General features: G+C 41.9%; 1 protein-coding gene across 1 annotated transcript in view; it reads left to right on the top strand.

Moving 5' to 3' along the window:
• Positions 1–13224, top strand: part of cenpp (centromere protein P) — a gene marked incomplete at both ends in the record, with an annotated part of 145405 nt that overhangs the window by 14355 nt on the left and 117826 nt on the right. Inside the window, 2 exons of the mRNA XM_080728020.1 lie at positions 6321–6354; positions 7334–7430. Of these exons, the coding sequence (XP_080584146.1) occupies positions 6321–6354; positions 7334–7430 (131 nt within the window). The remainder of the gene's footprint in view (positions 1–6320; positions 6355–7333; positions 7431–13224) is intronic.

Below are 13224 nucleotides of genomic sequence, written 5' to 3'. Positions count from 1 at the left end.
AAGTCGTAAAAATGTGTGCAAATCTTTGAATATATGTATTTTCAAAGCGAACGTTTGTAACTCAAATTTTGCTTCTGGGTAGTCCCTGGAACTAAATATGTTGAATGGGGGTCCGTGGCCAAATACATATCATTTTGGGGGTCCTTCACATGAAAAGGTTTGAGAACCACTGACATAGTAGTCTCTCAAGAACAGACTAACTGAGCTCCATTTAAGTGAAAAGGATCTTTTCTTTGACGATGGCTACAGCCAGATTGCTGACATAGAAACATAAGTTTTTCAAAAAACCTTAGAAGGATTCAAAAGACACTTATAGAATCGGGTCAAAATTCAAATTTTCACGATTTTTCAAAAATAGCAGATCTACAAGCTCGCAGCGCTGTGAGCTTGTATATCTGCTATTTTTCAATAGTTAAAGCATAAAATAATGATACACAATAATGTGTAGCCGTTCTGAATGGGTTAAAGACATTTTGAGATGTCTATGTTTTATCTTCACACTTAAACATGTGGAACAAAAAAACAAAAACAATTGGCATGGTGCGGTTGAGGTTGACATGCTTTAAAGCACGTTTGCATGGTGCAGGTGAAATGCATTAATATATTGGCATGATGCTGGTCACCTAGGTGTAGGTGAAATGCATTACAACATGTTGATATGAGGCATGTGAAATGCATTGAAATGTGTTGGCATAGTGTCTAAAGACTTGTTTTGTAACTTTTCATCATTAATCATTCTATGACAATGTTTTTGTTCAATGAAGTTTGGCCTTATAGATGTGTCTGTTTCTGTGTTTTCCCTTATTTTTTAGACTACTCATGTAGTGTGTTACCATATCATTATATAAACGTCCAAAATAGGACTGTCATTTATAGCTTGCAGCCCTTGGACTTTTGATATTTTGCTGAGTGGCCCCTGAGCCATTTTAAGCTGATTAACCCTGATTTAGAATAATGGAGAAATAATGTTTCTGAATGGAGATGTGAATGTTTCTGAATGGAGATGTGTAACCTAGGTTTAGGTGACACCTCCATTTAGAATAATGGAAGTCAATCTTCTAAATGGCAATGTTTCTGAATGGAGATGTGTAACCATTCTTGTTATGGGTGTATAGTTTAAGACAATATTTGAAAACATCATGGAAGTAACACCAACAACACCCGAGAAAGACGAAATAATGCCCCGAAAAATATTGAAAGGAGACATGTACGCTTCCAGTAGGACTTGTTATTGCTACTGCACCAAGGGAGCGGTTGCGTCACATCCGCTCTATCTCGCACTCATCGTTTCTATTTCCGTGCCCCAGACTGTATGCCGGGAGCATTTGCAAATAGCGTTAGGCAACAGTCTGGCCACGCGAGACAAAAAAAATAGCAGATCTACTAGCTCACAACGTGTCGCGCTGCGACTGCGAGGCGTTGTGAGCTTGTAGATCGGCTATTTTCGGTAAACAGGTTTGGTGTAGAGAGTGAAAAGGTCAAATTAACTAAGTATCGACAATTTGAGTGGTTTTAAATGTCTGAAGAAAAACATTAACACGAATCCAACACAGAGTGATGACAGCGCTTTCATGATATCGATGAAAATCTGCAACACAATTTTATCCAATATATAGTGGGGGTCCCTTCTTCATCTCTCTCAGCTAAGGGGTCCTTGGCCTGAAAACGTTGAAGACCCCTGCGGCTTACACCATTGTTGATATGATGCAGGTGCAGTTGAAAATGCATTTGGAACATTCAGTATGATGCGTTAACAACCGGTGCATGGCGTGTGGTGTACATGTAAACACGGCTATTAACACCAATACTGTAGCCAGTGAAATAAGACTTTTATTTACATACTCTGGACCAAACATGTGGACTTTGTAATGAAAGTATTAGAACGTATTGTGTAAATTGTTTATCGGAGATGACAATCAATATAACAACAGCCTGCACCCTGGCCAAACGCTCCAAGGACAACATGATCCCCCCCTATGTACGCCCCTTCCCGCACGCTTAGATCCGTGTGCAGGGGTGTTGACCAAACTCTGGGCCCTGGGTAAAAGGATTCACTGCGGGGCCCCCCATGAATTAGGGGTGGGCGATATGGTGATAATTATCGTTGAGACGATACAATGTCTCCACGATATGCCTTTTCAGAGATATCGTATATATAGCGATACAATGAGGGAGCCTTATAAAAAATCCTGTTGAATTGTTAATACAGAGATTCATTGCCGAATTCAATTTAAACCTGCATTTTGGTCTAAATCAGTAGTTCTCAAACTTTAAAATGTCCCACTTAACTCTGACAGTATACAAATGAAACCAAATGGACCCATAAGGGTCCATTTGGTTTCATTTGTATACTGTCAGAGTTACATACTTGTAAAGTTCAATTTAGACCTCCCAAAAGGAACCATGAGAGTCTTGTTTATGTCAAGTAAATTGAAAAATAACCATAAAAACCAACATGAAAAAGAAACGTGATAAAATCGTGTATCGTGATACAGCTTGGAAAAATATCGTGATATTGTATTTTTCCATATCGCCCACGCCTACCATGAATGTTCTTCCTAGGGGGAGGGGTTTAACCCATTTAGATTGGGAACGCATTATTACGTGTTATTTTGTGTTTTAACTATTGAAAAATAGCAGATATACAAGCTCACAGCGCGGCTACCGAGTGCCGCGCTGCGAGGTCGTAGATCTGCTATTTTTGAAAAATCTTGGAAAATTTGTGGAAGTCTTTGAATATTTCAAATCCTTCTAAGGTTTTTTGAAAAACCTATGTTTCTATATCAGTGGTGCTCAAACCTTTTCATGTGAAGGACCCCCAAAATTATATGTATTTGGCCACGGACCCCCATCTAAAAATATTTAGTTCCAGAAGCAAAACTTTAGTTGCAACTGTTTGCTTAAATACATACAGTATATTAAAAGATTTTCTCACATTTACACAACTTTTCAAAAATAGCTGATCTACAAGCTTGCAGTGCCGCGCTGTGAGCTTGTATATCTACTATTTTTCAATAGCTAAAGTATGAAATAATCAAGTCCCCTCCGCCTTGGGCCCTAGTAAAGCCCTTTGCACACAGACGCGTTTTTCTCGCAAGGAAAAAACAGACGATTATTTTTTTTTAAAGAAAACAATGATTCTCTATGACCTGCATGCACACCGGCTCCGAATTTGCTGTGTTTTTTTTTCTCCCAATCGAACCCAGTTCGATTCGTGCGTCTTGTCGCATGCGGTAAAAACTCATCGACTCCTATTATGACTCCTCTTCGGATCCGCAGTGTGGATTCCGCACAGCCTTGCACACCAAATCCAATGCGTTTTAATCATGCAGCAAACGGAAAGAAACGCAACGGTCCTGTGTGCAAAGCCCTTTACTCAGTCCCACTTTTCCCCCCTTGTGACGCCCCTGTCTGCGGAGTGCGCGGACACAGGATGTCTGTATGAAACCTTCCTCAAAACACCCTGGCCAACGCTCCTCCACACGTCCTGGACTCTTCTTCTCTCCTGGCTCCCATAAGCTGTGGAATGAACTCTTGTCAGGACTGAAGACTCATTCCCCATTTTCCACCACAGTCTGAAAACTCACCTATTCAGAATGCACCTCATCCCCCAAGCACTCATCATTCCTTGTATCACAGGATTGATTGTCTGGTGACCATCCCTTGAGATGGTTTAGGACATTCTTTTATGACCACGGGTAGGTTAACTTGTTCCATGTTAAGCTACTAGGCAGGGTTCCCACGGTCATTAAATTCCTGGAAATATTTTGAAATTAGAAAAATATTTTTCCAGTACTGGAAAGGTTTTGGAATTGATCAAGATTCCTGGAAGGTCCTGGCAAAAATAGCTATGCATTGTCTTTGGTTATTGATTTTGTTAACACCTCTGAAATGACAAATTAAACATGGGCCAAATAGTCAAATATTAGAGGCAGAAATTGTGAAAATAGCCGATCTACATGCTCACAACGCCTCGCAACGCGGGGCGTTGTGAGCATGTAGATCTGCTATTTTCACAATAGAACCGTGTTATACACAATTCCTCAACTCTTAGTGCTCGTCAGGGTGCCGGGGTCCCCAGTTCACATATGATTATTTCGGGGGTCACAGCCTGAAAAGGTTGAACCACTGGCATACGCTACCTGTCTTTGGGCATTGCACATAGGAGTAAGCGACTCGTTATTGAGCTGAATTATTGTTATATAGTCCTGGAAATCGGGTAAAATATTCTGGAAGATTGGCGAGATAGGAAGTTATAAGAATGAGTTGTCAATGCCCCTGGTGGATGAATTTGTTAATGCTCTATACCAGGGGTTCTCAAACCTTTTTAGGCCGTGACCCCCAAGATAAACATATTTGAACTGGGGCCCCCCACCCTGACAAGCACTTGGAATTGTAGGTGTTACATTTAATGTGACTCGGTTCCGCAGATTGTGAAAATAGCCGATCTACATGCTCACAACGCCTCGCGTTGCTAGGCGTTGTGAGCATGTAGATCTGTTATTTTCACAATGTTCGCCTCTTAATATTTCACAGTTTGGCCAGTCCTGTCAAATATTCGACTATTCGAATACTTTGAGGTCGAATAATTCGAATACTAAAAATCACTATTCGTGAATGCCCTAGTTGACATCGTGTCGATCGTACACCTCATCCGCACTGCCGGCGACACAGTGAAAATATCCAATTAAAATACATTTGTTTCAATGAGACCGCCCTGACTCCTGACCTACCACTAGCGACAATGCGTCATGCCGTGACGTAGTCCACCCCTCTCATTATTATTTATTTATGTATTTGATTGGTTCAAGGCAGGCTACGTAACAACGCAATGGCCGACGCTCCATATGAGGACAGTTTTTCGCGCGACATCGCCGTCGGGAACGCTCTCTCACGGGCAGTGTGGATGAGCTGTGAGAGCGTCTGATAAATACTTAACGTTGTAAATGCATTCAGACAGACTATAGACATACTTTATACACACTAATACTACTTTATCATTTGTTTTTCATCATAATGACTAAATTCTGTCTGGCTTGCGGGCGTACGTATGTACAGTATATATAAATTCTAATAGTAGGGTGTGTGTGTGTGTGTGTGTGTGTGTGTGTGTGTGTGTGTGTGTGTGTGTGTGTGTGTGTGTGTGTGTGTGTGTGTGTGTGTGTGTGTGTGTGTGTGTGTGTGTGTGTGTGTGTGTGTGTGTGTGTGTGTGTGTGTGTGTGTGTGTGACTGTAGTAGACACAGCAGTGGAAAGTGTCCATCTGGAAACTTTAATGAACTGAAGTGACTTGGAACACTGACAGTGTAGACCCAAAACATCTGTCTGTCTGTCTGTCTGTCTGTCTGTCTGTCTGCCTGTGTGTGTGTGTGTGTGTGTGTGTGTGTGTGTGAGAGAGAGAGATTGTCTGCCTGCATATCTGTCTGTCTGTCTGTCTGTCTGTCTGTCTGTCTGTCTGCATGTCTTTGTGTGTGTGTGTGTGTGTGTGTGTGTGTGTGTGTGTGTGTGTGTGTGTGTGTGTGTGTGTGTGTGTGTGTGTGTGTGTGTGTGTGTGTGTGTGTGTGTGTGTGTGTGTGTGTGTGTGCGCTTGCGTGTGTGCGCTTGTGTCTTTCTGTCTGTATGTCTGCGACTGCATGCCTGCCTGCCTGCATGCCTGTGTGTCTTTCTGTGTGTGTGTGTGTGTGTGTGTACTGTATGTCTGCCTGTCTGCCTGTCTGTGTGTGTCTGTGCAGTATGAGCAGCACTCTGTCTTCAGTCACCATTTGACCAACTGATTTAATCGATTAGCGATCTTTCGGTGGAATATACAGTATACTATTTTGCGTAATGTTTCCTCGTCATTACAAGCAACCAGTTATTTTTATAATTTCAAAAAATCTACAAGCTATACATTATTTGTACAACAAACTATAGTAGTGAAGTGGTTTATCAGACTAACCAAATTTGTAATCGACTAGTCGATTATACAAAATGTATTTGAATTATTTCACCTTCATTTGTTGATAAAAAAACAGGGTTCTTGATTATTAGATTAATCAAAAAAGTGGAATAATTGCAAAGGAAAAGGATGTTTGCTGCCTTATTCCACACCTGAGAATGTTGAATGTGTTCTTCCCATAGAGCAGTGGTTCTCAACCTGTGGGTCGGGACCCCCAGGAGGGGTCCCCAAATAATTTTGGGGGGTCCCAAAATTATGTGCAACATTGTTTTCTCACCCAACAGTAAACAAAACAATATAACGTTTAAGTGTATAGAGAAGGTATATGCACATTTCTAAAGTGACAATTTAAGGACTTTTTAATACCTCTTAACCCTTTACCAGCCCCAGGGAGCCCCTTGAAAACAGGGGTGCAGAGGTACTGCCGTGGAAAATGCTATTTATTTATAAACATGTTTTAAAAAAGCAAAGCACCAAATCATAACAACACGCTCGGATCACTCCGTGCAAGCCAGCAAAACGTGCGTGAAGAACATTTTTTGGTCGGCCACCTACTTATATGCTGCTGAAGGCTGTTATCCTCCGTTCATTTTGCATGGAGCGAGATGGGGTAATCCGCGAGAAAAAACAGCGCTCGAAAGTACATTACGTCCTCGTTGCACGCACATCGATCTAATCCAATGCAATCCACTCATTCCGAAGCCTTGATTTCGTCTGTTGTCTGATCGAAAATGATGAGGAGACGCGCTGGCCAACTGGCTGCATACACAATACAAGGGCACGTAATGGCCGCCCGTGGACCCCAGTTGCTCTCTAGCAGATGACGTCATCACGTCTCTGACGCGATCACGTCTCAGGAGCTCTCTTAAAGAGACAGAGCACGACCGGCGACTGTATTTTTAAAAAAATAATAATTAATTTCATAAATTACGGGAAAGTACGGGAAAGTTTGGGCGGCTGATTGCGTGGTCGGGACAAGTACGGGCAAGTAGGGCCGGCTTACAATTAAAGGGCAAATTCAACTTTGGCCAAATTGTCAGAAATTGTGAAAATAGACCATCTACAATACATGCTCACAACGCCTCTGCGCGGCCAAAATAATCGCCCGCCTTTCATTGAAAATGAATAACTAGGACAATGCAACTGCGCCCCGTCCGAAAGGCACTTTAGCTTTTCAGACGAGAGAAGCACGCACAGTAGAGTGCCAAATGTGTTAGTCCTGCAATGCCAGATTTAGCCACCAGGCTTCTGAGGCTTCAACCATTCTCTGCGGTTCTGGGGACTTGGTTCTTCGTACTATTATTGTTATTGATATAGATAGATGTAGGTTTGTATGGTGGAACTGTGACATGGAGAACTATGAATATGAGTTAAGATGTTTCTGGTTGCTTTTGCAGGGTGGAGGAGAACAATGATCTGCTGCTGTTGTTCAGAACTACGCGCAGGTTTTGTCAGAGACGAGATGAGAGATGCACAACCTACCAATACTTCCAGGTAGGAATACACCATACACATACACTCTCTCTCTCTCTCTCTCTCTCTCCCTCTCTCTCTCTCTCTCTCTCTCTCTCTCGCTCTCTCTCTCTCTCTCTCTCTCTCTCTCTCTCTCTCTCACTCACTCACTCACTCACTCACTCACTCACTCACTCACTCACTCACTCACTCACTCACTCACTCACACACACACACACACACACACACACAGAGCTTAAAATTTCAGCCCGAGCCCGACGGGACCTGACGGGTCGGCGCGGCGTGGGCTGGGCCGGGCTCAATTTGTCACGTACTGTATATGTCGGGCTTCGGGCTGGGTCGGGCTTTTATAATCCGGTAGGTAAGCGCAGCGCAGTATCATGATTGTGACTGTGTAAGCTGCACGCTCATAACTATCGCTGCGCTGCTCTGCTGCTGCGCAACTTGACACAGTTTAACGTGTGTGACTGTATGTGCGCTGCTGCGCAACTTTCAGACAGTTGAGCGTGTGAGTGTGCTCCCCTTTGACTGTGTGTGTGTGTGCCTGGCTGCTGTGGCGACTCTGCCTGAGCAGAGCGGAGGAGATCGTTGAAACCATTCACATACATTTTTGTATATCCTAATAATATTATAGACGTACTAGTGTGAATGTTGTAGCTATATTCAGCCTGTACGCCTGCTGCCTGATTTAGCGGCGGCCGTCAGCTCTGTTCTCCAGCGAGGCTTCGATGTTTATTTGTTCCATAAGCTAGTTTAGAATGTCGGGCTGCGGGCTGTGTCGGTCTCCAATTGTCAATTATGTGTCGGGCTTTGGGTCGATCCGTGCTGACGTTCTAGCCGGGCTGGGCTGGGCCGGGCTCACTTTTTTTTGGCTCGATTTAAGCTCTACACACACACACACACACACACACACACACACACACACACACACACACACACATACACATGGTAAACTGATGTGTACGCTACCTGGCCTGCTGACATGGGGTCGGTATTGTTTGAGTGTGTTCATTGTACTTGCGTACAGTATGTATGCTAGTACTATCTATGTCTTCACAGAGTCCCTTGATGTTTGTGTAAGGCCCGGTATTCAAACCTGGGTCAGCTGCGTGGAAAGCCAACATCTTAACCACTAGCCTAAAGGGGAACTCAACCCTTTAGGCCAGGGGAGATATTAGGGTTTTGGTCAGGCACAGGGGGCCAGTTGTCCGGATTAAAAATTAAGCAAACACGGAACTGAAAGTTCCTATGATTGGCTGCTAGTTGCGCTGTTCTGGTAACAGAAGCAACATGTTATTCCATTCATTCCATGCTGTAGGAGGGAGCTTGTGCACACTTCTCTGTGTCTTTACTGCTCTGTAGATGTCGAATGTTACTTACTGTGTCTTTACTGGTCTGTAGATGTACAGTAGAATGTTACTTACTCCCGTTTAACACTTAGACTGCCATAGTTTTGCCATGCAGTGTTGTTTTGACAGCAATTTTTTATTTAGTTTTAGTCATAGTCTTTTGAATACAATGTAATTTAGTTTTAGTCACAATTTAGTCACCTGAAAAGTTTTAGTTTTAGTTTAATTTTAGTCGACTAAATATCATAAGATTTTAGGCGACTAAATCTACAGTTGATTTAGTCAACTGTAATGTATTTTGGCAGGCCTTGATGGCATCGTAATGACTGATTTTACACTTGGTTGCGTGCTGAAAATAGCCGATCTACAAGCTCACAACGCGTCGCATATGTTTGGGAGCTACCAAACATAAAATGACTGTCTTCTCCACTAGTTCCTCCCTAACGTTTTAGTCTAGTTTTTATTTTGTTGACGAAATTGTCAATATATTTAGTCTTAGTTTTAGTCATCACAGCTTAGTTTTTATTTAGTTTTCGTCAGTGAAAAAAACGCAGTCGACAAACATTTTTCGTCATAGTTTTAGTCGACGAAATCAACACTGTTGCCATGACTAATGTAGATTAGCTGCCAAGGCTTTTTCCTATTGTATTTACCTGATTTTCGGTGACTCCGTCCACGTGCACATTGTGCACGAGGCGGCTCCCGTTCACGGCCATTCAAATCTTTTTTATCATGCGGAGAAGAAAAAATACAACCGCGATGATCCGTGTGTAAGCTATGGTCCATAGCTAACAGGCCGTTTTGACCAAACAAACGATATGGGAAAAGATGTTTCTGCAGCCAGGATTAATACAATGCAATGTAATGCAATGCGAGGCATCACTTTTTCGCTCTCTGGCTATCGGTTACCATGGTAATCAGTTAACACGTTCAGGGACTCCCAGACGTGTTAGATGTGTTCTTTCTTTCTTTCTTTCTGGAGTGTATTCAGGGACTGGGACGCAACCTTCTTTTGTTTACTATTCACACAATATGAATATCTGTCTATGAACACAATCAAATGTTGTCACACTACTGTATTACAGCTAGCCACACTTTATACAGTCCTGGGTTCTATCAGATTCAGTATCAAGTAAAGTGGAAACTAGCAGATGTGAGGGGAGCCTCACTCGTACACTAAACTAAACTACACAAGCACACTCGCACATGTTGTACGTATATGCTTGTGTCCCAACCCTGCTCTTACACTCTCTCTTTTTGACCGGCTTTGGGCAAGTTTAACATGTACTTCCCCGTTGGGCGAGTGCTTTTGAGACCTTAGTGTCAACCCCCAAGTCCTATAAAAGCTGCCATTTGTGTGTATGTCTATATTTTTTTATATAAGTGTACGCCCAATGTTGTCAAAACAATGTCCTACCTTCATCGCAACAACAACAACGTTTTGATTTACATTCAAAATGGGCGATATTTACGCGAATGGGACAAATTAGCCGAACTCTCAGCTCACAGTGCATCGCGAGTTTGTAGATATTTTGTAGATATATTTGAATTAAAACATTTGAAAATGTTGGGAAAAACATTATTCACTCTTTATCCCATTTAGGCGTAGAATTATTGAATGCTTTAACCAGTGAAAAATAGCAGTTATACAAGCTCACAGCGCGGCACCGAGTGCCGCGCTGCAAGCTTGTAGATCTGCTATTTTGAAAAAGTCGTGAAAATGTGTGCAAATCTTTGAAGTATTTTCAAAGTGAACGTTTGTAACTCAAATTTTGCTTCTGGGGGGTCCCTGGAACTAAATATTTTAAGATGGGGGTCCGTGGCCAAATACATATCATTTTGGGGGTCCTTCACATGAAAAGGTTTGAGAGCCACTGACATAGTAGTCTCTCAAGAACAGACCAACTGAGCTCCAGTTAAGTGAAAAGGACCTTTTCTTTGACGATGGCTGGCCAGATTGCTGACATAGAAACATAGGTTTTTCAAAAAACCTTAGAAGGATTCAAAAGACACTTATAGAATCGGGTCAAAATTCTAATTTTCAAGGTTTTTCAAAAATTCTACAAGCTCGCAGCGTGGCACGGTGAGCTTGTATATCTGCTATTTTTCAATAGTTAAAGCATAAAATAATGATACACAATAAGGTTTACCCGTTCTAAATGGGATGATTATAATTATTTCCCAATGATATATTTCACGTGGTGTCTTGATATGAGGGGGGAGATATGTGAAGCTACTAACTCTAACGTTGGAAGAAGTCATAAACAAATGTAGATAAGTACATGTACAGCTGTGTGAGGAAGGGCCTCATGGTAAATGTCCAGACAGGACTCTGCTGATTAGTTTGGGCAGAACGTCAAGCTGAAAATCAAACTGCTGAAGCAATATGGAACCTATTCTTGTGTTTACTTGGACGAGGGAGCGAGGGGGGGGACGGGGGGCACTAGCCAAGTTGGCTCAGCCAAAGGAAGATTAACCCACATTTTCCATACCGGCCCGAGTGCTGCTGCTAAAATGGCTGAATCGTAGATGTTTGCCTGCCAGGAATGTTATTATTACGGAGAAAAGCGGCAGTTCGACGTTCGAAAAACTGGTTCCCCACACACACACACACACACACACACACACACACACACACACACACACACACACACACACTGTGTGTGTGTTTGTTGTTACTTTATTGGTCTGTAGATGTGGAAAGTTAGTTTTCTTTTTTGTCAGCACAAAAAGAAAATGTACAAAAAAACATATGGAACCAAAAGAGTTTCCATAACATCGGCTGCGGCAGGTCAATAACCTCGTATCTCCATTATTTCAACTTTGTGTGATTTTTCTTTCTTTATTTTTTTTCATGAAATGAATGCCCTATTTTGTACTTTGCAAAAGTCGAGTAAAACTACAAGATCTGCAGATAGATCTGCGTTTTTTATATTTTACCTATATTTCCCAAAATAGGGATGCCAAATTGAAAGTGGCTAACTCTGTCTGTGGGTTTAGTAAATATTAAACCAATGAAAAAATGTATTAACAAGAGCTTGTGTCTATATCAGGGGTCTTCAACAGGGGGTCCGGGCCCGCTAGGGGGTCCTCAGAGTTACTACAGGGGGGCCGCCAAATCTTTGTGTGATACTGTAGGATAATTCTTTTAAATTAACAACTTGAATCCTCACATCCCTATTCCGAGGATAACTTTAGCCAAAAATAACAGATCTACAAGCTCTCAACTTGAGAGCTTGTAGATCGTCTATTTTCGGCAAACAGGTTTGGTGTAGAGGTTTAAAAAAAAAAAGAGCAGACCAAGTACAGAGTGAAATGTCAAGTATCAACAATTTAAGTGGTTAAATGTCTGAAAAAACACATTAACACAAATCCAACGTAGATTGTCAAACAAGTCTATGAGTATATGAAATCGATGAAAATCTCCATCACACATTTATACAATATGTAGGGGGGGTCCCTGCTTCATCTCTGTCTCAGCTAAGGGGTCCTTGATCTGAAAACGTAGAAGACCCCTGGTCTAAATAATCACTACATTGAATCCACTGGAACACAGGTTATTTTTTATTTTTTTGGACATACAAGGTTTCCACCCGCCAGCGACGATATATTACAAATGTACGAGTGTCTTGTCTGCACATGGAAAGATGTTTGACACAGACTGTACACACAACGTCTTTATTACTAAACACCAGGCTGACTTAAATGAGCCTCATCCAGCAGAACAAACACACAGATGCCAAAACACATACGATTCATTATGAGAAGTCAGAATGACCAAGTATAAAGCAGCGTCACACTGTTGACTGATGTCTGCACTGGGAGCACGGACGCCATTGGCTCTTCAGTGGAAAGTCAGACAATTTAGTTTTCAGCCTTTTGTAAACGACAAAAACATACCTACTAGGTAAACGACAAAAACATACCTACATGCTCACAACGCCTCGCGTTGCGAGGCGTTGTGAGCATGTAGATCGGCTATTTTCACAATGTTTGCCTCTTGCTTAGTTAATATTTGACAGTTTGAGCAGTCCTGTCGAATATTCGACTATTCTAATACTTTGAGGTTGAATAATTCAAATACTAAAAATCACTATTCGTGAATGCCCTAGTACCTACAAATGATGAAATATACATGTTTTTTATGATAAAGTATTATTCAATGAGAGAAAATTTTCTTTACATAATTATGAAAACACAAACATTTGGAGACTACCTGCCCTCTGATGATGATGACAGCCGCAGACTGTGCTCTTTAGATACCGCAATAACTATGTGCACAGTGAAATACAACAGATCAGTGAACAATGTAGATGTAGCATATGCCTTCTTCTCTGAGCTGATTATGTGACAATGGTCTCATCATTCAAAGATGATGCTTATTCATTATGCTTGTCCACCCGTCTCTCATTTACTTCAATATATTCCTTCAGAGCCTAAAGGTTTCGAGCTCTCCCCGTTTACGT

Source organism: Nannobrachium achirus, assembly GCF_963921795.1.
Source record: "Nannobrachium achirus genome assembly, chromosome: 6".
Taxonomy (NCBI): domain Eukaryota; kingdom Metazoa; phylum Chordata; class Actinopteri; order Myctophiformes; family Myctophidae; genus Nannobrachium; species Nannobrachium achirus.
Note: the sequence above shows the minus strand (reverse complement) of the source record. Positions and strands in the feature narration are given on the sequence as shown.